Below are 26,292 nucleotides of genomic sequence, written 5' to 3'. Positions count from 1 at the left end.
CTCTTTTATCCCCCCAGTAAGGCATAGGGAGAGACAGAGCAGTTTCATGATAAAGCTGAAGTGGTTAAACCAGGGATGATCGGCACTGATGCACCAACAGGGGATTGGCTTTGAAATGCTTGTGATTCTGCTTGTCTTCTGTATGCAAAAAGGATTGTAGCAAACCACTGGAATGACAGAACTAGCCAAGAACATGGTCAACCCAACAGGCTGAATATCCTCGCAAGTTTGTGTTCAGTCAAACGGCTGAAATTACTAACATTGCTTTGTGCTGTTCCATGTCTGCTTACAGTTATGTTAACATTACCTTACTTTACAAGAGGTCATATTTGCTTGTGTTAAAGCCTGCAGGAGCCCTCAGTGTTGTCTCCAAAGCAGGGAATCTGAGCAGAGAAGCATTTGAATGTGATGTTAAGGGGACCTGGTGGTGTAGTGACTGTATCGAGTACATTCACCTTCAGGTTCAGCTCAGGTGAGGTCTGAAGCACTAGCCAAGCTGAGCAACTCTTTAAAATAAATAAGCATAACTATAAGCTCAGTCTTGACTCTCTTTGGAGACTGGGTAACTAAGTGCATTTGCTGTCACAATCAGGACTTAAGAAGTTCTTGGAACATCCGATTGATGTGAAATATACGTTTGATTGCTTTAGAAGCTCCCAATTTAGTAGCAGTCCTTTTGTTTCCAGAAAAACAACAAGAACAAAACAACAACAAAGATAAAAATGTTTTCATCCCTACATTAGAATCACTAAGCACATAATGCTAATAAAGCTATTGATAGCAGCTGTGTCATCCAATATCATTGTGAGACTGATTATCATATCCAAGCAATTAAGCACCTTTAACCTTGGCAGATGCTTGGGTGAATTAATGAGAACACAGATAAGGCTGTGTTTCCTCCAGTTAGGGTAACATAGTAAGCACATGTAATTTACATGCCTTACAGGTTTATAATTTGCATGCTATACCAGGTAATGAAATGTGACAGCGCTGACACCATGCATTATTTATGTATGTATGCATGTATTTAGTAATTGATATGTATGTATTCAGATATATTTATATTTATATGTATTTATTGATTGCTTAATTGATTTTCTTTTTAATGAATGCATTCTTACTTATTTACTGATATACATATTCACATCAATGGGGTGGGACTTGAGTGTTGGCATGACTACAGTAGATCATTTACTGCCTATTCTGTTTTTATCTTGCACACGTTCAATATATTTCCATGTGAATCTTTTCAATTACACATAAAATATGTTGCATGTTGCCTAGTGATATTTATTTGAGTAAATAAGAACATATTTTTCTGAAGCTGTCCTACTAAATAAAATGAGGCTTGTAACTCGGTACTAAATATTTAGGCCCTTAAATTGAACAGATAATTGTTCGTCAAATCTATTTGATTACTCTTCTTACCCTTTTACAAATTGTCCTGAAGTATGTTTTATTTATAAAAATGGTAGCTAGTGGGTAAAGTGAATGCTCTGACAGCTTTGATCCTTCGATTTGTCCTTGACTTTTTAATGTGTTGAATTTGTACCTGCTTGCTTTTAAGAGAAAATAAATTTAAGAAATCTATGAATTCAGTAAAGCTTAGACAAAACTGAAACCTAGATACAGAAGTTTTTTCTTTGAATAATGTCAAACCAGTGCAATAAGCACACATAAATATTGAAATGAACTCTGAGTGGTGATCCTATCGCAAGGGAAATGTATCGTGTCTGCGTCCGTGTAGTGCAGTGTTGAGTGGATGAAATTGGTGAGGATGTCTCCACTAACTTGGGTTTATTGTAAGGGCATACTTCTCATTTCCACACCGTTGTCATTGATCAAACCCCACAAAAGTCCTTCAGGGTGAGTGTTGCTTGATTTATAATGCAGTGACAGGAGGAAGACAGATTCAGTTAGGGATGTACCCACCAGTCAGTTGATCATTATGGCACCTAACCAAGTCATTTACACCTCTGGAAATGTCCTGAAGTCAGACATGGCCAGGCAGCACAAAGTAGAAGCACTAAATCTACACATGGTTGGTTGTCAGCAATCAAATCTTGTTATTGACCTTCTTTAAATTAGGTAGAACAGCATGGATCGTATTTTACGATTAACATCCAGGACCAAAGACAACAGCCTGCGTAATGCTGTCTTCTAGCGGATCTATGGAGGATACTGGAATTGCATCTTGCTTCAAAGGGACATGTGTTTAACAAACTGTTTTCAGATTTTGCCAGATTTGGATCTAGGATGGAGAGCTAGAAAGTAATCTTTGCAAGTGATACTGGAAAGCCTAACATATTTAAATGTAATGCAACAGAGTCCAACATATTCTGAGCAAAGATAGAGAGCGAATCCTGTACCCGACAGAAGTGCTGCAATGTTTAGATGACTGTCTGAGAAAAGAGGGCTCTTAACACTACTTTACGAGGGGACAAATCTGATGTTAAAGTCGTGTCATCATGTGTGGAACAAAATGGATAGGCTTTCTTACAGAGGTTTAAATCTGCCTTTGAATGTAATTTATTTTTAACCAGACTAGTTAAGGGACATCCAGACAAATCCTAAACAGAAACTGCAGTGCTACCCCTTGTCCAAAACAACAAAACATATTTAAGATGTAATAGCACATAAATAGAATTCTAAACCCATAATGAATGTTTTTTTGATTTAGTTTTTTTCTGTAGAGGAAATGGATGAAATTGCCTGTTTGGCCATTGTTGTCTGTAGATGTTTTGGCTTCTTGTAAACCAATCTGATCGAGTTTCATGTACTGATGAATGAGAACAATTTTCTAGGACACATGCCTACACATTCATATCCCATCCCAAATATACATTTTAAAAATGTTTCAATTCTGTAAGAGGTGCCAAAATTAGGACACACACAAGTACTAATTTAAAATAGATGAATGCTTATGCCATGGTTAATATCAGTTCTTGACTACCTTATTTTAACACAAATATTACACATTAGCATTTTATGTCTAAATGTAATATTACAACACCATTTGTAATGTTTTTGCATAACAATCCCTGTGTTGCATAGGATATGCAGAGAGGAAAATACGTTGAGAGAGATTCTGTAGAATATGTGTGTATTTGTAATCAATTGCTGTCCATTGGTTGAGATTATGTTTTTTTGCTTCCTGCATGGGGATGATAAGCAAAAGGCCATAAAGAACAAACTGAAAGCAAATATTGAACCCTATATCTGTTGCTGTATATTTGATTTCTTAAAATTCAGTGCCGGCAGTCTAGTGGCGAATGCAGAATGTCAGAGTAGGATATAGCGTTCCTGAAATGTAAGTATAATAAAGGGATTTGTCTCTCTGATTCCAGCTTATCTCAGGAGTTTGCCATCTCCTGGCTCATGATGAAGCGTGGTGTGTCAGCCTGTGATAGTGGATTTAGAGCAAGATTCAGTTCTTGCCCTTGGTAATTGTAGAAACAACATGAAGAACACACAAGTCACAGCTGAAGCTCCACTGGCATTTACTGGGCAGTTTAAAACTTAACCTGTTAAACTTTAGGGGAAAAAGGAAAAGAAGCCTTCTTAAACACTTTGTCAGTACAGTATCCCCCCAACAACCAATGAAAAATAACTCTGGATAAGGGCATCTGCCAATCAACCAATCGATCAATAAATCAACCAATCAATCCATTCATCCATCCATCCATTTTTGAAACCGCTTATCCTATCAACCAAACAAACAAAAACATGCAATAAAATAATAGTAACTCTTTGAAGAATGGGCACTGTAAGTCATCTCTTATTTCAGTTTTTGAATCAGAAAATATCTAGTGTGATTAGTTTTGAGCCCCAAGAGTCAAGAGTCACAGATATCATTGAAAGATTCATAGATCACAGACTTTAACTTTTGATTTTCTGTAGCTACCAGTCCCTAATAATCCCATACAAACTGAATATACTTGGAAGCATTCAAAAGGGGCAACACTCCCCAACACCCAGACCAGTATGGCTGATTTATCGTTGCTGAGGGCTGCGATCAGCTGCCAGAAGTGTATTCTACTCAACAGGCACACTAGCTACTTCCAATTAACTGAAGATACCATGAATTGCAGTGCTGAATAAAAAGGTCAGCGAGGGTAAGGCATTACCTCATGTCTGACCAATTTAAACGTGAAAAATTCCATATTTTGGACTACCCATCTGTTTAAAAAGTTATCAGCCTTGACTTTCCTACTTTGTAATGGTTCATAGTTTCTGAAGGTTTTATTCTGACAACTGATTGTGAGCAAAACAGTCATTACATTTTTTTTTTTTTTTTTACAATTTATGTGTCACAAAATAATGATTACAAACCTGTCGTGTTTCTGAGCCCTAGATGCACTGCTGCGCCAGGATCTAATTAGCTGACAGCATGGCACTGCTTCTTCTCCCCGTATGTGGAGGTCATTACTGCGGTGGCATTGCCCTCTGCTCCACAGCTGGAGATGCGTAGTGAACTGTCACACATTCTGAGTGTGTCCTTACCTCTGCAGGGATATACAGACACGTTGGAAGCATGTAACGGTAGTGAACTGCTAAAAAGCATGACCTTGTCACCAGCTAATGAGGGATGACACTACTTGGTAACAAGACTTTGCTTGAGCCATGGAAGTGGTTCTGGCCGAGCCATCAGAACAGAACACATTGCCCAATGCTCTTTAATGTTCAAAATGAGGTTTGGGGATACAAAAATAAAACATAATTGTATAAACCAGCAACCACTCTCTCACCATTTTCAGCTCTAAATAAATGTCTTTAATTATGCGTCACCAGCAAGAAAATACCCAGTGGTTTTTGACAACCTCGCTGTCAAGCCCTGAGGTCTTTTTTCTGCTGTTGACCCTCAATTAGAGTCTTTTTATTTTGAGCTGGGATATTAGCAAGAGAAAATCCCCGAAGGCCCAGCCTCACTGTCGTGTTGTTGTGCAGCTTTTCTTTTTCATAAGAGACTAAACCAGCCCAATCTAATTATATGTCATTAAAAAGAAAAACAAAGAAAGAATAAAAAAACAAATTCATTTTTTTTTCTGGTTTTTAATCCATCAAAAATGCAACTTGACGGTTTTCTTGGGTCACTCTCTAGCCTTTAGCTCTACAAGTGGCCCCTGCAATATATTAAAGTGGTAGAAGGGTTTATGAGGCCTGTGTTTGTTTGGTACCAGGGACTTCCTAGTTTGTGTACATAACAGCTATTGAAAATAGCATCTTTGTATTGATTCTGGAGTCATTAGCACCGGAGGTGCAGTGTGTGAGAACATGCACTACTAAACAGAAAGCTCAACCAAGAAGGCATTTATGTCGACGACCAGGCTTACCACCGATTCTGGGAAGCAATTAAGGTTTGAACACAAGCATGGGATGCTGTATAATTTCAGAGCTGTAAAACCATCCATCTCTATTTTGATTGCTTTTCTTTTCTTGATCTTGTGCAGTGTCTAATAATACTTGCCTATCCCAAGTAATTATGTTCATGCATCCCAACATTTATTATATTGCAGATTGATAAATTAAGTTTTTTCAAGCAAACAGAGAACTCTAATTAAGATTGTTATACTATAGATTTCTCAAGTAATGTTGCATCTTTGTGTACATAATAATAGACCTCATTTATAATTTATCCACTCTGTATCAATGTGCTTTTTTCCCTTTTCAAACTTTTTGAATTCAAAATCCAGTCTTACAAACTTTTGCTTTTAAATTAGCTGCTTTCTTAATTTTCGGGGCAGGAAACAAAATTTAAATAAGTTTTTGTTAGTTTACTCCATGCGAGCGGTGTGTGATGATTATTTCGAAAGCTCTTTCTTCACACTTTGACTTCAACCTGTCAGAGGATGAGGTTTTGAAAGACCAGGGAATCGGGCTCTGTTTTTGTGTTTGTCTCCAAAATCCACAAGAAAAGTAGGCAGTATGCTTCCAACATCGTTACGCTTGAATTGTATATTTACACTTGTGGTATGTTTGAGTGAAAGGCAGTGGATATATATATATATTCAATGTTCATCATGTTTATGATTTTAACTAACAATTTTACCAACAGGGAATTAGATTAATTGGCACCACATATCACATGCAATATAAGAAAATGCAATTGGAAAAAACAGGCAAAAAATATTAAAATCCATATTGACATTGTAAACAGAAGCTGTATACTTTTTATCCTACCCAGTCTCAATAGAGCTCATCACAATAATCCTTGCTGTGCCTATTTAACTGAATTGTTCATTGTTCAATTATGGCAAGGTTGTACTCTCAGACAGGTGTGTTTAATTTCAAATTCGTTTTTCAAAACGAAGGACACTGCCTCTCTCATAGGCGTGAATAAGTGATCCTTTTTAAATAGGACATTCTGTCCTTATAAAGCAATCACATTAATAATGAGGCACTTATGTTACATGCTCTGCTCTTTATTGGATTGAGCGTCATTTAATTCAGATTGCACAGGCGCTGTTCTGCAGCATTGTGCTCGGTGTATCGGCATGCTGAGAGTCAGGCCAGCAATGAGACACGGATCTCAAGTGTCTCCTGAAATCTGGCCAGTTTCCACATTCTCTTCATCCATGTCTAAAGGTGGGAAGATCAATCTCCATGGCAGCCATTTTGTACGGCTTGCCCTGGATCACAGTCCATCCACTTTGGAAAGAGAGTGCACTAACCTTTGACCTGATGTGCTGAAGTAATCATAGTCCTATAAACCAAGAGCAAGGAATTATTATTATTATTATTATTATTATTATTATTATTATTATTATTATTAATTTCTTAGCAGATGCCCTTCACCAGGGTGACTTAACTGTGTACAGTTAATGAAAATTATCTACCTTAAATAATGTGCCTGTTCTTTTTTATTCAATAATAGTCTTCGTTCAGCTGCTCTAGATCACTCGATTTGAAGGCTTTTTAAAGTTTTGTCTGGTTAAATCATGTAAGGTTGGGCATTAAATGCTGTTATATTGTGTGTGTCAAACTCACAACACCTGAAACACCTTCTTTACACTTGTGTGCGCTATTCTGTATGCATAACGCACAATTCAATTTAAATATGTTGGTATTTAATTCATGTGGTGGAGTTTTGATTCAATGATTAGATTTCCCCTATCTGGCACTCCACCTTGAGCTACAGGTGCATGGGATACGCACATTTCAATCTGAATTTAATCATGAATTTTGTTTATTGCAGCTGTTCAAGCTCGACTTCTTGTGCGTGACATGGACAAAAGTTTAATGCATCCTAATTGCAGCTTATGTGGTGTTGGAGAACTTCTTACAGTGCCTCTTAATGAACGGCTTGCTATTTTGGTTTGAAGCTGTTTGTAATTGTTCCTCCTTAAGATGAAGTTTGAAATGACTGTATGTATATAGGGGCCATTAATTCAGCACACTATGGATAAGCAGTTTCCAGGATTTCCTCAAACCAGAAGGTGCTGCGGCTTTTTTTAATAGAAACTTTCTCCTCTCCACTGGGCTCAGTGTCATCTATGCTCCATTAACTTTGTTCCCATGAGAAACATTTAGCCTTTAGTTCCTCTTAGGCTTTGAACATTGCTTACACTACATTTTAGAATAATAATTCAGGGTGACAAGAACAGTTTATGTGTTGTTTGTTTGCCAAGTCAGTTTATTACAAAATATATATTTTCCTTTTTTTAAGCCTAACCAATCCATTTGAAAGGATTCAAATGCATTTAATTTAATCTGCACTTCATATTTATAATGGGCAGTATGATGGCAAGAGAAGTCAAGTTGAAGGCAAGAAATATTTGGAGCATGATAATTGTTCTAAGATATTTTATGGTGAATTAGAAGTGGAGCATGTCGTGAAAAACTGCTTATTGCCATCTCTGTGCTGGACATTTATGATACCGAATGATAATTTGAGACACTTAATAGTGAATGTAAAAGTCATATCTGGGTATAGGTTAAAATTTTAAGACCTAGACTTCTGTGCAATCTGTCTGCCAGTGCTTGAATTAATGCCTTGTTATCTGTGAGTGGCAGGTGCCAGGCAATGACAGGACAGCATTGATGTGATTAGAAAGAAGGCTTTAATTGATGGAGCTGTACCGGTGGTCAAACTCATGTTATTCAGTAGCCCTGCCACCACTCACATACCCAGTCCATTGCTGATCTACTAAGAATGGATCAAATCCTTTAAACCACCAATAATTGTTGCAGATTTTTCTGCTTGTGCTGGTCCGGAGAACTGTTTTGATCCAGACTCCGCAGTAGAAGTGGTATTTAGTTTTTTCTAACATATTTTTAAGTAAGGAACTCTGGTTATGCACTAGCAACTTGTCACATTTTAATGAATATGTGAAGAAGCTGCATTACGATCAAAGCAGAAAGAAATAACTTTATTTTTCATCTTTCAAGATCAACCCTGTAAACACATTGTTATTATCCACTCAGTCACACTCCTACTCTCAAAGTCCCACTTACTTTCTTCCCTCCCTTGCCCTCAAGTGTTATGAACTTATTTAATCACTCGCTGAGAAGCGAGATTTCTACCTACATGCCTCTACATCAAAATATAAAATTCGACTTTGCCCTTCACTATCTGTGAGAGATGAGACCATCACTAATTTAAAACCCAAGTCATTGTGTCTCCTCTTGTGACATTGGCAGGCTTTTGCATAAATGGAATAGTCTGACATGCGACCAATAAAGTAGGAGGTTATATGCAAGCCAAAGACCTCATGCTCTACAAAAGAGCTGCTGAACAATGGTGTTTCTGACCTCTGTCGAACATTAAAACGCTTACACCTGCAAGTGTCAGTGTCCCTAGCACTGGCATCTACGTTGCCCAGAATTGTTCTTGTGTGTTATTTAATGTAATTGTACAGGTAGCAGGTAGACATAGGGAAGGGCAAGAGAAAGACCATGTAAAAAAAAAAAAAATGCCACATGCATTCTGATTGTTTGAAGAATCTTGTTATGAGTGACAGTTTTTGTGGATCCTGTTTCTCAGGATGTCTGACTTGCTACATCATTTTAAAAGACAAATGCAAATGTTAATGGTTCATAAAGCCCTGGAAAACATTGCTAAATGTTTTGTAAATCATTTCTAATGAAGGCACTGTGTTCAATGTAAATGTCAGCCTGTGTCTTCGAGGCATGGCAAGTGCAGTTGTATGCAAATTGAAATGGTTTATTAAGTTGAAGTTGAATACCGTTTTAATAAAAAAAGGTACACTGATTAGATGTTTTCATCTTTCTCCCTTGTTCTGTGCCACGTTACTCTGATTTTAACCTCAGACAACTTTTTTTTTTAATTACAAAATGGTAATAAAACCAGACAATTGTTATAATCACTTTACAGCTTAAAGTTGTTGTTTCTGTCCCTGTGCCAGTTTTGTATTGCATGGAAGAAACATGGAGGTGATTAGGTTCTGCTTGGTAGCCAGTATGAGGCGCACAGTTAATTTTCATTAAACTGCCACAGTTTGTTTGTGTTAAATACAAGTATTGTATTTAACCTTGGGAGTGCAGCTAAGGGGAGCTAAGATCTTAATTACTTTTGGCTGTTGACTAGTTGTATTCAGATTAATCAGATTTCTAAATACCTAAACACAAGTTAAAAATTATAATAAAGTAATGAGATTTCACATTTCTGTAAACATAAAACTACTTTGATTTGCTTTCCCCAAAAGGACTCGTCTAACGAACTGTTAAAGAAGTGTTAATTGTTTCGGAATGATATCCCTCCTTTCAATGTGCATCCCCTTGGATTTGATAAGATATGTTTTTTTTTTTGTTTTTTTTTACTTTTCATTTGGTTTGATTGAACAAATGTGTTTAAAATTTTATAATTTAGCCGATACCTTTATTCAAGTTCTACAGTTAATTAGACATCTGCTGTGTAAGGGATAAACCCATGGGTAAAAAACAAGGTGAATATTATAATTGTATACAGAGGGGTCTTACAAATGGCAGGATACAACTTGTTGTTTTAAATGTTGTTTAAAAACAGAATAAATTCTATGTATACAATACTTAAGTAATTTAAACCCGGATAACATGTAGTATAATAAATGTACTACTCTTAAAACATGCTCTTCTACCCAGGGAGGGTATCTCTAATGCACGAATTAGCATCCTCACCAGATCATTATATAATATGGTATATGGTGGAAATAATATGGTTTATATCTGTCAGTAACATTAAGGAAACAAAAGTTAGAAAAATAAGTTAGATACAGTTTCATATTTGATGACTGAAATCAAATCATGATCTTTATGTAAACAGTGCTTTTCATTTAGACTTCAGAAATCTAGTGGAACTTTCACAGTCATCAGTTGTTGGTTCATACACAAAGATTTCTCTCTTATCAGATAGATTTATTTTGTAAGGGTTGGAAAACATTAGCACCAGAACAGCAGTTATCACTCCTTTTAGGTTGATTTGTTCTGTTTTAAATCGTTAAAGCCGTTGTTCTCGTCTCCACAGAGTGGCCTACTTTGTTTTCCCACAGTGCTGTAGTTTTGTTACGAGAAGTCAACCATAACATTGAAGGCATTGCACAAAATGATTTTGTACACAAAACCTGATTGTTCTGTATTGATGTTCTTGCTTGGATTTCATAAGTATATGTACACATGCATTTATTCACTGTGCTAAATTATCACTATGAATATGTTAGGGAGAAAAAATGACACACACACACACATACACATACACACACAGAGGGAGAGAGTAAATGCACATTCTGCAAATCCCTCTGATACTTCAAACTTTACCAGACCTTGTAGATCCCTCCTAGCAGAAAAACAAACACACACATTACATGTCTGAGTCATTTCTCACCCGTTCATGATTTATTGAGAACAAATAAAACCATACAGTAGATGCTTCAGTGTAAATCCACCTGAAACTGTTACAGACCCCATTGGTTGTTCGCTGAAAAAGCCAGGCATTTGTTTTTTTTTATCCCATTGGCCTTAAGCTTTTTATATATTTTACGGTTGTTGTTTAATGTAGCCGGGCCACCAGCATCTTGGATCTTCATCCCATTCTGGTCACTGGTATTCTTTCTGTTCTCCCAAAAATAGTAGCCTGTTTATCTGTGTCTGCAAGTTCTTAGTGTTGTTCTGTGCTTTGGGGCCACGACTGGACCTTAACCAAACCCAGTTCCGCTCCGCAGAATCCAAACCCGTGGTTTAATGGATTGGAAACGGTTTCCAGAGGGAGGATCGGATGTTGTCTGTAATAAATCACATCTTAAAAAGAAGTTTCAAAATACTCTCTTTCAAAGGGAAGGAGGTGGGGCAGTGCCTATCTGTAATTGTGCAGCAGATGTGATGCTGGGGACCCAGTCTAATGTGTAGACCTGACATTAGCAGGCCCATAATTGTATTGATAATTGAAGATAGATCTTGGCTTATATTAGCTTTTTCTGTGCAGAGGATCAACTGCTGCTCGGGCAGGGAGCACAGGAAGTTGCACCCTGTCCCAGGAATAAAATAAGCAATTAATCTACATTCAGAGGAGCATGCAATGTAAGGGTTTTATCCATTTTGGTTTTAAATTGGAAGCAGGTTTGCTGTGAAGCTCCTGTTTCTAAACCTCACATAGCCTAATGCACAATGTAATGTATTACCATATCTGTGCCTTTTTTAACACAGAAACTATAAAGATTTAAATACTGTAGCTGAACAAAACCTCCTCTGAAAAGCAGTCATGATTTTTTTATTTTTTATTATTTATTATATACATGTTGTCGTCAGTGTTATTTTTTTTTTTTCCTCAGATGAATACATGCAGCTGGTTCTGTGAACATTAAGAAACTAATCTATAAGGAGTGATACATGGTATTATCCACCTTAGAAGCAAACAGACGTTGTTAATTGCAGCATTCCATTCACTAATTACAGATCATGAAGTTTTCCAGAAATTAGATCCTGAGAAGAACAGAAATCATTATTTCTCCGGAAGATGTAGATGTATACATTTCTACAGTTGCTCAGTGGGGTAGAACAGCCCCCCGGCAGAAGATGACTGGGATTATGTGTCTGTATACTTTCCCTTCTCAGACACCCAGGGTTATAATAATACTAGGCAGCTCACTGCTGAATACTGTAACTGTATATTGTTAAAGAAATGTGCGTGGTCATTTTCAAGATGTGGTGTGTCCAAGCAGTTGCCAATTTAACTTCATACTGCAATGTCGGGTAATTCATGAACACATACACAAAACATTCCTTTTAAGCATCTGCATTAAAATCAATTTCCAGTTTTGGCTTATTTTTAAGAAGCAATAATTGTAGTAGTAAAAATAATAATACGAGTGAAATGCAATACATACACTCTAAGGGTCATGTGTTAACCAGCCATTGCATTACATACTTTAATGTTATATAATTGTACAAGAACAGAAATAGAACAAAGTAGTCCAGAGAATTGTTGAAGTAGATTTTGCATAACCTAACCAATTAAAATCTCCCATCATTTGTATGCACAAAGGAAACCTACTACAACCAACCATCTGGTTGTTAGCGACCTACGCTTGCTTGTAATGTTGCTCTAATCATTGTGGTGTATTGGTTATAATCTTCATGTTTTACAGTAGACTTAATACTGATCAGGAATCACATTGTTGTAAACAGGTCTTTTCACCTTTGGCACCTGGCATCTGCTGAATCTCACAAGTGAAAGCTATTTGTGGAAATGCAAATACAGTTCATATGCATACATTCAATCATGGCTGTAGTGACTATATTACTTTTGTGCTCTGACCTGTGTGTTTAGGTTAGTGATGATTCTTACTGCAAAAGAATCCTAATGGCATCCTGAATATTACCCAAAAAACAGAACCCCCCCTCAGAGAAACTCATTTGTGAAGTATTAGCCTGCTAATTTTAGATATATGAGAATGTTTTTTACTGACACTTCAGAACGCCTTACGTAATACTTCATGTCATGTCAAGAGAAAATCAAAGTAAAAATACATACCATCTAACTTTATGAGCAATGTTTGCCCTAGGTATCTCAAGGGCAGTAGGTAGGAGGATGTCTGTTGAGAGTTTCAAAAATGCCAGAAAAACACATCAAGTGAAGAAAAACAACACACACAAAAAAACAGGGAACTTCAGACAGCAAGAATTAAGTTCTGTCTGTCCACCTACACCAGGCCACAGAATTCCTCGTGAGCTCGAGGCAGATACCAGATTAATCTGCAACTACAATCCAACATGCTACAAGCCCGTTACTATTAAGAATTATTAGTTTTTAAATGGATATTTAGAATGTTTATTTTAATTTTGCTGTTCCTATAGTATTATTTTCTACTTTTGCATAGGTTACAAAGTATTTGTAACTGTCATTTGTAACTTTCAATTGTTAGGATGGCTTATAACATACTATTATTTGTGTTTATGCAAGTGTTACTTTATTACCCCCTATATACAGTCCTAAGAACGGTTTAAAATACCATTAGCATTTATCTGGCAATAGTAGTGGGATTAAATTGTTAGTTTCAAGCACCTGCATAAGCAATGTTTTACATCAGTATGTATTCTTTATGGTTTGTAACCATGTCCAAAATAACAATTTAACCAAGCTTCATTATATTCTAGAAATATTAGCAATAACAATGATTCTAATAATAACACACTGTTCCATGTTCTGAGATAAAACTGTCAACGGTCTCCCCCTCTTCCAGCTGTCTGGGTTGGCATTTGGCTGGCAGTTTTCAGTGTCTGACAGCTTGTTAATACAGCAGTACTGTGATATGAAAGCGCTCAGTGCCAGAAGCTGTTACTGAGATGGAGTGTGTCCACGCGATGACGGGGCCGAAAGGTGGTGAGATCTGAAAGGTGGTCAAGTAGAGAATTCTTCACTCGTTTGACTGGACCACGAATTTCTCCAGCTCAGGAATCTTGCCTCCTAATGGAGAACTGAATAAAACTTAGCACGTATTAGTTGAGCACGAAGTAATCCTAAGTTTTGTGTGTCTGACATTTTGAACTCTAGTTTACTTTATATCCTTTATTTCTCATAGCTGCTCAAAATGATAACCTCCTGTCCAGAATACAGTAGTAATGTGTCAGTTGCGATTAGTTTGTTTGTTTTCTTCTTCAGACAGTTGTGTGTGAGGGAATCTGACACACTGGACATATCCTGACTATTTCTCCTTACCTTTATCTTTGATACATCATGTAAAGTAATTCCCAGTCTTTTACAATCAATCACGTTGACATGTGTTGCATATACATACCGATTGCAGGACTGGGATGGTGAGAAAATTAAAAATAAAAAAATGTAGCTAACAGCCTTACCCAAACGGAAATTGACTTTTCTTTTTTTCTTTTTCTTTTTTAATCTCTTAGGATCTTGACACTGTAGCATAGACTCTCAGCAGGTAATTCTGGCTCACTTCCAAGTGGCATTTAGAAAGGAGAGAAGGGGGGAGAACTGCTTGATAGAGGCCTACTGAATGAAGGACTGGCCTGTGAAAAGAGTTTGCCGTGATTGATGTTCCCAGGGAGGCTTGGTATTGAATGGCCAAGCTAAAACCATGATGTCATCCCTAGCAACAGGTGCCAAGACCTTTGTGATTGGAGTGCTTAATGTTTCCAGCTTTGCCAACTGGGAATTTAAAAATAAATAAATTGAAGTAGTAATTAATTCATACTTTTATAAAATAAATCCTCGGGGGATCCATTAGCCTTACAGGAAGTACTGGAAGAGTACGGACAAACAGTTGCCCAATCTGTGAATGAGATCAAATTCATCATCAAGTTTCCTTGCTGGACATCCAATTCTGAGTGTGCTTGCTGAGTGACAGCTTTGAAGTGTGCAAACTTGTGTGGTTAAGAAAAAATAAATAGACAAAAAGCAACAATACTTTACAGAAACACATTTGCTAATTGACAGAAGTTTCACAATACGGAAATATAGTATAGCTTAAATCTTGTTAATACCACTGCCAGTGTTATAGGACAAAAAATGTTATTGTAAAAATAAATTTAAAAATACATGTGTTGATGTGCCCAGCGATGGCCTGGCGTCCCGTCCTGGGTGTATTCCTGCCTTGCGCCCTATGCCTGCCGGAATCGGCTCTGGCTTCCCCGCGACCCTCACCAGGATAAGCAGTTTTGAAAATGGATGGATGGATAGATGGATGGATGGATGGATGGATGGATGGATGTATAGGTTGATGCATTTTCAAAATCCAAGTGTTACATCAGCTCTCCACACTTCCCCAGTCCGCCTACAGAGGTCTTCACCTGAATTCTAACCCTGTCTATCACATTCCCCAGCACAATGATCAATCCCCCAATTAACATTCCTCAGCACCACGTGCACATGCACCATCTACACTCTACTCCCATTGGACCAGCACTACACTTCCCTGTCCCCTGCTTCCCTCTGCTCTGTATTTAACCCCCCTGTTAGTTATATTCAATGCTAAGTCTTGTCAGTTTACCTGCAATTCTAAGTGTTCCTCTTGATTACTGATCGCATGTGTTCCTGACCTTTGTTTACTCCCTATGTTTTTACTCCTGGGTTGCCCTCTGATTGTTTGTACGCCTGATCATTTGACCTACCGCCTGTGACCCAAACTACTCCTTTTGCCTTGCCATCATTGCTTTGTTTGCCGGCTCCTTGACATGGATTATTAAATACCTGCTTCTTCATGCACTTGAGTCCTCCACTTCCCTAGCTGCTTGCATAGGCAGTTGTGACACCAACAAACACTGTGCATATTTTCAACCTACCTTTTGCCATTGCATAGTGCATTGAACAGCTTAGCCTTATGTGCTACAGACATAGTGTAGACTTTAATTATTTGTCTTTATTACCAGCATTACCAATCTGAAGTAGAAGGCCACTTAGGCAAAACATGACGGTGTAGAAAGTAATTGGAATCTATTTGATTCAGATCTCTCAGGTAATGGCAGCTTCTCCTCTTTTTTTCACAGCCTTTTCATACAGTGAATTCAGAGATTGATACAGGTTTTTCAATTCCCCATTCTTTGTGATTTACTATGTGCTTATTATCTCCTCAAGTAGAGTCTATTTTGATTACTTTGCAATGCATGTACCATTCTTCGCTGACAATCATAGCCCTCATTTAGTTGTATTCACTGTATTTGCAGTCAGTCGAACACTTCAGAAAGCCATGGCTTTATTGAATGATTTACAGCAGCTTGTCATTTCCAGTTCAAGTTTGGTCCAATTAACAGTTTGAAGGCAGAAGCATCCAAGTGATTGTTTTGTTTTGTTTGCAACAATGCATTACAGGAAAAAAGTTGTTTTGTTCCTTGCCATGAGCCATATTTTAGCAGTTCATTTCAGAATTCATTGATTTAAATACTGTACAGCTTGGGCATTGTGATGTATCTGGACATTTTTCTTTTTCCATTTGTAGGCAGTGGTTTTGTGGAATTTTTCACTTAATGTGAATTTTGCTGCCGGTTATTTTTGATACTGAATAAACATGTTATAGTTCATAGTGTTGGAATCTGAAATATTAAGCATAGGCTATAGTGTATCCATTGAAACCTGCATGGATCAGATGTCCAGGTTGTACACTGAATCTAACAGGGGCACGTGACAGACCGAGAGAACTGCAATGGTGCCGATCTTTTTCCATGTAAGGGAGGAATACATTATAGGATTGAAACACTTGACAATCAGCTTTTGCTCACTAGGGGTCTCCGTTTTATTGTGAGGCCACTCAACCTGGCATCTAATGTAGCCTGTCTTCCTGGGTTAAACAAACCTGTGCAAAATCCACAAAACTGTTCTCGGCACAATGCTTTTGCGAAAATGATGTTAAACTTTTTATTTAAATTCCAGCCTCTGGAGGAAATGTATAACAAATACCAAATAAAGTAAAAAAATGTGACAGACAATGCAAACATCTGCAATCTCTGCCTTGCTCATCATATTTTTTTTATTAGATGTCATAACAAAGTGCTTAAACATTTCAGTGTTAGTTTGTGAAAACTCCTCATGCTTTATTAACCCCCAGTCCAGGCACCCTGGTAAAAATGTAGGTCATCCTGAAGCTTACTTTTTAATGTATGCTAAGCCTTAAGCCAATGGTCTGTGTTGTAATGTGTTGTCAGGGACATACTGTCATCTCAAGACATTCCTTTTGGCATTTTTCAATTGTATTTTCTATGCTGGTATCTGCTTAATGAAGACCCCTTAATAGTGCTCTAGCAGGTCATTATACTTCGACCAGAATTATGCCTGGAAGCTATTTCGTTGCCATATGTGGCAGTGAGTTTAAGTTAGCAAAGGCATGGGCTGCCAATCAACTATGATCTGTGAAAGAGCTGGCAGCATTTTAAGGCCTCTTGGTTATACATTAATTATCATGGCCCACATCATCTCGTTCTTGTATTATACTAGTGCTCATAATACCATGAAACAGTTTAGTCATCCAATATTTTACATTAAAAGCTGCCTACGGCCAATCCTCTTTTATCAGTCGCATTTCTTTTTTTGCACCTTGGGACCAGAACATTGAAGGCGTCCATAGGTTGATGTGAATTGCGAAGAATATCATATAAGAAAGGAATGTAATAACAGAGCATTTAATGATGGTTATAAATGACCTTTGAATTTGAAGCAATGAATGCAATGAAAGACAATACTTCAATATCAATGTTTTCTTTTTATTTTAAGATTTATAAGACAAATAAGCCAAAAAATACATCAGTTATCCAATTAGTCACTTAGTGATTGAACTAATTTGTTGGCAATGAAGCAACAACCCGCTGTGTTATTTTTGTCCTGCTTTCTGAATGCTAGAAAATGTTTTATTGTACATTGTGCATTACAAAAAAAAAAAAAAATGGATTTGGGTAGGTCTATCATAGATGAATACTAAAACATATTAGAAATATAGGAGACTATAAATTAAATACAAACCTGAGAAAGAATACAATACGGTAAAATATATACCACCCCTAACACACTCACACTCCTACGTATGTACATATACACACATATAATTGTGTGTGTTTGTATGTATATGTATGTATCTATAGATAGACAGCTTTATATATGTGAGAGAGGGACTCACACAGAAATTGTTGGTGGCATTGGATGAACCCTTACACCGGCCCCATTTTAATTATCTAAATGCCTGTAGTTGGTGCAGCTCCGCTTTTGCAGATCACAATTTCTCTGTTCAGGAGTGACTGGAGGGTCCAGGCTGGAGATGTGTGAGAGTGTGGGTGGATGCTAAGTAGCATGCTGAGGTAAACAGAAAAGGGAAACGTGCCACAAGCATTAGTACTTTAGAAGCAAATCAGGGATTTTGACAAAGAGTAAATACAAATAGAGATCACAGAATGCACAGACACACACACACACACACAACAATTACAAATCACAAATTCAGGGTAAGGAGGCTTCACCCTAGTATTGCACAAGATGCAGTGTTTTTGATGATTCTTGGGGTTGTGTGTATCACAAGTTAAAATGTTAATTCATTTTTACACAAGCGTCCTTTTGTACGTAACGTGTGGCGGGAGGAAAAAGCTTAGTAATTGTTTTTATCAGAAGTATGAAAAAATTGAAAAGTAAATCAATGATTATATGAACACACACATGCATTTTTTTGTGTATATCCATCTATCTATATGTTCATTTTTCTTTTTTTATTGTTACATCATACGTCGACAACTCAGTCAGGTAGCTGTCTTCAGAAAGAGACACAGATATTAAACTTAATTGCACTGCGTGTTCCTGGCAGGGGTGTGCATTGTGCAATGAAAGCTGCTGTTCAGTTGGAGTGAGAGCTGTCATGGCTTATGACCTTCACCATCTTGGGAGGTCATCCCTTAGTGCTTTTTAGAAGAGCTAATCACTCACCTAGCCCAAATCCTAGCAACATAATTTTTTTTCATTTATCAGAAAGTCCATCTTCTTTATGTTCATCCTTTTCTGCTTCAAAATCAAAATATAATACTTTAGGGGTTTTATAGTACCAAGACCATTTTCACTGGTAGTATTTTAAATGGTTGTGATACATATTGACCCCAGATATTCTGTGTTCTCAGTGCAAAGAATAATTGTAACCATTTTGGTCTTCTGCAAAGTTAAAAAAAAAAAAAAAAAAAAAAAAAAAAAGTGACTGAAGCTGTCTCCCGGGTTAGTGGGATCTCCTCTGTTCTGGTTCATTGCATCTTCACAATACTTGTTGGGGATGCATTTAGTTTTTTGGTTGTTGTTTTTTAACTATAAGACTGTCAACTATTAAACAACTTTGTCAGCATTTGTCCATCGGCTACAAACTTTATATTGTGTATTCTTTAATATAAGGACAGAGAGAGGTTTTTTTTTTTGGAAAACTAGAAAAGAAATATGTCAAGACTTCAGTTATAACCTATGAATTCTCTATTACACCGCCCGAGGTTTTCATCACACTGCGTCCAAGGTTAATCCCCTTTGTACCCAGCTGTGTACTTCTCTTGTTGTTTGACTCCCATAGATCTTTTTTACAAATTCCATTTTAATCACAATGGGAAACCGTGTTTGCTCAAATATAATTTCCTACTTCGTGTGAGTGATTTATGACGTTACTATAGGACTGTTACACACAAGAAGTAATGGGGAACAGTACATACAAAACAAAATGTTGGTGTTCTGGAAAGTACCTTTAACCTTTGAGATGTTTTTTTTCTTTCTTCAGTCCTTTTAGGTCAAATGTCCATGATCGGTTTCAAAACTAGACCAAACCTTATCTGTTGCAATTTTGACCCAAAAGCTGAGATGTTTTGCTTATTCCACATACAAGAAATGTGTTCACCATCGATGGTTATATATAATGATGGGAGAACAAGAAAAAACAGAATCGACCACCAGTCACACAATTTCAACCTCCTATAAGTTGGAAGGAAATCGGTTTGCTATGATATCTATGTATTAGAGGGCACTGAAATGTTTTGCACAATTGCCTCTTTCTTTTGTGTCTCATTTCTGAAAATGAAGTGCTTTATAAATATTCAATCATTATCAAATCAATATTTGTGTTGAACCAGTTCAATCAATTTTTGACAATTCTTGCTAGATAAGAATCTGGTGGATATTTTTTTCCCAAGAACAACATTGTTTGCTGTGGTATTATAAATTAAATACTCTTTACACAACTCTTTTAACTGCCATTTCCCAATATAGAAATGTGGGATAATATGATAACCCTAAGTTCTACTTATTGTGTAAGTGTTTTCATCTGTAGCTTTGCATTATGTATACTCTCACTGCAAGTTCTGCTAAAGATAGATACAGTAACAGGTTTTTACACTTGTTACAGTTGATAGTTGTATCTCCAAAACATCTCCAAAAACTGTGAAAGTAAATGAAGATGGCCTTTTTCTTGACGCTCCTATGTAATTACATGAAGTAACAAAATAATGGTATTGTCAAACCTTCATCTCTGTAATTAGTGTTAAGTTGTTTTCATGTAGGAGTAAGAAGCGTCAGTAATTACTCTGACATTGATTTTTCATTGTATGATTTGGTTTTAATTAGATGTGCTATTTGTCATGTCTGAATCCCCTTGCATTGCCATTCAAAGTATAACCTCAAACTGTACAGTGCCTTCTTCTGCATCTGCTGCTTCAGTTACAACTAAAATGATGAAATATACTATCTTCATACAATAGAGTTATACAATTAAAAGATTTCAGATTTCAAATTCGTATTTTTTTTAAATGACCAGAATTACTTTGCGTGTTCTCTGTAGGTTTAAATTAAAAAGAAGAGCTAATTAAAAAAATAATGCTGCCACCTAAAATCACAGGTTGCTGATTTATTGTGCTCATCTTTGCTTTTTTCGTTTTACAGGGTTGATAACTACAACCTCAAGAAAACTAGATCGGGAGCAACAAGCAGAACATGTTTTAGAGGTAAGAAGCAAACTAAATTAAGCAATATGAATGTATTATATGTGTGTATCTGTATTTGTGTGTGTGAGAGTCTATGTATATATGTATACAGGTGTTTGCGTGTATACATATATGGAAAATCTTGGAGGGGCCTTCATCCAGCAGTGGATCGATATAGGCTGATGGTGATGCTTCGATTTACAGCTTCTATTTTCTATGTCTCGCCTGCGAAGTTTATGATTGTCTTCTACGTCTTTTTTCAACTTTGGGATCCATTCAGTAGCTTCTTTTGTCCATCTGTGATTTGTTCTTTTTGCATTGTCCTGTCCATTGCCATTTTAACAATGTTATATGCTGTAGGCCTACATATAAATGATAAAGGAGTGTGAGAGAGAGGCAGTTCTCAAAACATGTTCTTTAAGAGATAATGTTATTATTTGCTACCCCCCCCAAGAAATAAACTAAAACAAATATGCAAAACATTGTGAGAAACCTTTGATTGTTGCAAGCAAGTTTGGTAATAAGCTGAATTCAAAGTATGCTGTATGCTGGCAGCTGCAAGAGCATTTAAATATACTTGTCTCATCAGCTTTATTAGCACTTACCTGGAGTGTTTGCATTTCTGTTCTGAGAAGGCTGTCAGTAGCATTGTTAGATTCCATAATGAAGATAAATGATAAGATGTCTGGGCTTGAATTACTGGAACGTGGTTCACTTGCATTTTAAAGATCTATCTGAAGTACTTTTCCTTCCTAAAGAAGAAATGTCTGTAAACTCTTTCTTGTACATTCATGTTCAGCCCTGTCTTTGAAGGGTTCAGAGCTGTTTAGTAATAATAATAAAAAGATTTTGTTAATATGCACTCTTCTGGAAACCGAGGAAAAGTCATTGAGGTTAGGATTACAACATTCTGTTAAAATAATAAGTTAATGTATGAGGAAAGTAGGTAGAGAATGAACAGCATGCATGTGGTCTATTATAGGACTTAATTATTAATAATAATAATAATCAAAGGTACAATGAAATCCCCAAGGAAGTTATTTGTGAGACAAATGAGGGGAGTGTACAGTAAAAGAGCTAGATCCAAGTAACATAAAATCTTAATTGGGTCTATGTGTTTCTAGAAAACAAACATACTTATATGTTAGTTTGTGTGTGCATGAGAGCGGGTTGCATTATTGTTTAGCTTGAATTTCTGTTTCCCACTTTAACTCACTTTGTTTCTTTTGAACAATTTAGCTAATGACAATGCGCTTATGAGGTCTAGTGTTCCTAAACACATTCTTTTTATGGGTAAAAACAATGGCAAAACCTATTATTTGCAATATGCATTTGAACCTTTCCAAGACATGAATTGCTTTTTCTTTAATTCAGAGGAATTTTATCGCTTTAGAAAATTAACAGAATAATGTTTCTGATCAAAAAGGTGACACTCTTCGGTTCTGTTACCAGTTACCCCCATTTATAAAACAATGCTAAAGAGTATTTGAGTAAGTGTTCACTTTAGAAGACTCCCCCCCCCGCCCCCCCTCCATTGCTGTTGATCTATATGTTTACGAACACATGAACTGTGAAATGTATTCTTGGGTTCACAGTTGTGTGATATACAAATTACATTTTAATTATGTTAAAAAAGTGTATTTGGAACAATAATTTCTTCTGTGGTTTGCTTGAAGCCAAAGCACCAACTTCTACTAAATAAGAGCAACAATCTGTTAAACTTTCTACATTAAGAGCAATCTTTATAATTTAATGTAATCATAAAAAAATCCATTTTCATTTAGAGTGAAGCAGAATTGTGGATCAATGTAATAAAAAAATATAGAATGTAATGATGATTTTGTTGTCAGATACAGTAAAGGATATTGATGTTCCTGGCGCAGATTTAATGAACTTTGATTTTTATTTTTTGTTGTAAATGTGTTTTTCCCAGCAGCTTAATTAAACAAGAGCACAGTTTCGCCTTGAAGTTTTGACTTGAGAAACATATTACAAAATGTTCCCTTCACCGCTTCAAATGTTAAATATACTGTGCTTCTCTTAAAGTAAAGGGCCTTATAGGTATAGCACACTTGAGAACAAAGGACCTTTCCTCATACGTCGCTCATGTAGAGACAATCCCCAATGAAACAAATAGACGCTTTCAAATTTAGCATACATTTGCCGTTAAATGATCTTGTCTGGCCACAAATGTCAGCTTTGGCTCCTCTATGTGGCCACCCTCATACTGTTATTCTCAGGGAGGCTTGGAAAATCACTGTTCACTATGGATGGATATTTTTTAATTGTCTACATACAATGTGTGACCATGTGTTTGTATTGCTGTGATTTGTGGCCTGAAATATACTATGAGTGTTGTTGCTAGTAATGTGATGATTTGTAAACTGTAACTCTTTGGCAGTCTGAGCCATTCAATATACAGCTGGGATTTACAAATAAGCATTTCAGACAGACTCCTAGGGGCTAGCTATTTTTAAGGATTGAAATATCTCTGTGTGAGGCTACACAATTAATCTGAAAGTGCTGCACAACACAGAAAAGCAAGGTAAATGTGCTTCGCCATGTTTGGTTTTCATTTATTTTCACTCAAGCCTTATGGTTGCTCAGAAGCGACAGTGGTTGTGTGATACAAAACCATAAACTGGTGTATGTGTGTGTGTATATATTTAGCAAAGCTCTTATTTAATCTTCCCATATTTTATGTGGTATTGTTTCATCTCTTGGGATCCATTCTATAGCTTCCGTTATCCATCTTTAGTCTGTTCTTGCAATGTGTCCGGACCTTTGACATTTTAACATTTCTACTCTTTCAATAATGTCACCTATTTCTGTTTGTTCTCAGATCCATTAATTTGTTTTTCTGTCTCTTGTTGCTCCGAGCAGACATATTTCCATGCTCCTTTGTCATCCGCAGTTTCTGTAATATTCTTGCATTAAGTGAGCACTGGGAGTATGCATTGATCGGACACTTTTCTCTTCAGGAAAGTGTAGATTTCTTTTCAGTATCGTGATGTTTCTTCCAAATGCACTTTTTTAACATTCCTTAATATATCTTCAAAATTTTGAGAATAAGTGACAAGATCTGATTGCCCAAACTACTTTTTGTGTGTTATGTTTATTTTTGTAAATATCTGTGGTGGGCTCTTACTACCCACATCTACATAAAAGGAAAGTGGGAAAGGACAAAGGAGGAATTGACAAGAACCATGTATTTGGGTACAGACGGAGCAGGTGTGAGATTATAGATTGTGTGAGGGGGCGAGTGCTGACAGAACAATGGCCCAACTCGTCTGGAAGTGTTGAGGCTTCCTGAGAATGCGATACCTCGAGGCAGAGGCAGGTCAGGCAGGTCACATCGCAGCTCTCTAATATGTGTTCAAGGTATTGTGTTAAAATATTGGATTTGTTTATCACCAGTTTTACACAAGAGCATTATGTGCCTTTAAGGGCAGATGTTCTCACCAGTGAAGAAGAAAAATAAAGAAAAGGAAGGCAAATCAAAAATAAACATGGTGAGGTTAAGGCACAGTAACAAGTACACAAATGTATGTGCTGATGATATTAACCTAACAGTGTGTGCTATGGCAATGTAATTGTTTTCCTACCATTTTCAGTAGTCAAGAATTGGAGGAATTAAGTTCTCTCCCTCCATTAAATGTTCTCCCCTTCCTTACAGGCATGAGAAAATGCAGTGCTTTCCACTGTACAAGCACAAGTATATCCCTTCATTCTGACACACATATACAAAAAAATGATATACCTCATAGTTTGTTCTAACCTTATTACAACAGCAGTGTTTTTCAAATTGTGGTGCGATAGTAAATCAAAAAGCTGTTTCCCTGTTAATGGTTCATAGAAACGAGCCATTATAGACACAGAAATTCTTGTAGTCAATACAGATTCAATTAGATCCCTATTCTGTATTGGATACCATGTCTCGTTGCCTTCGCTTTGCACAGCGAGGGGAGTGATTGACAGCGCGCTGCGGTCTTGTGCCTTAGATGTGAAATATTTTGATTCTGGTGCGAACGCTTTGACTTGAATCATCCACCAGCAGGCATTTCGCAAGCTTCTGCAAGAGCTTCTGCATTGTCTGCCATATTCGAGACACCCTTAGGATATTTAAACCAGATGGGTTTAGGTTTCTTTTGTACAGTGTCCACATGCTGCCACTTTACACGTGAAATACCCTCCCTCCATTTACCTTTGTTTACTTTCTACTGTTTTTTTTTTGTTTTTTTTTGTCTGTGGTTGAACTCTTATTCCCCATGTAGCTATGCAGTACAGAGTGAAAAAAACAATAGTCGTCCAACATTTCCTAAAAAAAACTAAAGAAAAGTTGATTCTGCCTGCAGTTAACATCTGTCGCATATCTGCCATAAAGGTTGAATCTTAAGAGCACAGCAGCCTTGGCATATAAAGCTGAATGAGCCTGCTGTTCCTCAACTTACAGCCTGCTGGTAAACTTTGCCTTGAGCCATACTCTGAAGAAATACTAAGCTACTCTGAGCAAACTCCCTCGGTTTTGGGGTTGACGTTTCATGCTTTCTAGAATAACTCTGAATTAATAATAATGTTTTCAAGAAATGTATTGTTATTATGTTCCTACTTTAGGGAAGCTTCACTATATATATATATATATATATATATATATATATATATATATATATATATATATATATATATATATATATATATATATATATATATGAAGAAAAAAAATCTGTTGATTGATCTTTTGTTTTGTAATTCACATTGTATGCCAGGAGCAGTTTTTCATCAGTATTTTCAAATTCGTAACGATTTTGTCAAAACATTTGTTTTGTTGACTAGATTAACAGTTTTGACGCAGCGGAAAGCTGAATAACTCTCAGCAGATTATCCACCTTTGTGTTTGAACACAGTTCAGACTGTTCGCATTCTTTCGTGACCATGTGACCATTTGAAAGTATGTGACTATTAGTCTTTCAAAGAGCACGGCAGCTCCTGTCAAAAGCTGTGGCTCAGTTTCAGTTGGGAAAGAAAGAGATGGAGTGTTATTGAGCTATAGATTACGAATTTAAATAATAACAGCGCCTTTCTATTTGGGCTCAAGGAAAATAAAAAGCCAAGAGAGACGAAAAGTCTGCTGCAGCAGAATTGCAGAGCGTGCGTTTAATTGGGAACTGCAACCCTTGTCGGATGACCCTTGTCAAGTTTAACTGCTGGAAATGTTTGGCTGGTGATATTCTGATAAATAGCAATGCATTAAAGTAATTTCAAAGCCTAGGATATAGAAACATAATAATTTTAAAAAGGTTACACTTATTTTTACATGTTGTGCTTTTCTAAAAAAAAAACCCACACATTCAACAGAACCATTTCTAAGACCACCGTGTTAATCGGACAGTAAGTGAAGCCATTTCTGTGAAGGAACTCCCTGAACCAGCA

General features: G+C 36.7%; 1 protein-coding gene across 6 annotated transcripts in view; it reads left to right on the top strand.

Annotated features, from left to right (window-relative positions):
- Window positions 1-26,292, top strand: part of LOC136746643 (protocadherin Fat 3) — a 186,468-nt gene that overhangs the window by 93,043 nt on the left and 67,133 nt on the right. For all 6 annotated transcript variants that reach the window (XM_066699266.1, XM_066699271.1, XM_066699269.1 and 3 more), the window contains exon 4: window positions 20,822-20,883. In XM_066699266.1, the coding sequence (XP_066555363.1) occupies window positions 20,822-20,883 (62 nt within the window). The remainder of the gene's footprint in view (window positions 1-20,821; window positions 20,884-26,292) is intronic.

This window comes from Amia ocellicauda, chromosome 3 (assembly GCF_036373705.1).
Source record: "Amia ocellicauda isolate fAmiCal2 chromosome 3, fAmiCal2.hap1, whole genome shotgun sequence".
Taxonomy (NCBI): Eukaryota; Metazoa; Chordata; class Actinopteri; order Amiiformes; family Amiidae; genus Amia; species Amia ocellicauda.
Note: the sequence above shows the minus strand (reverse complement) of the source record. Positions and strands in the feature narration are given on the sequence as shown.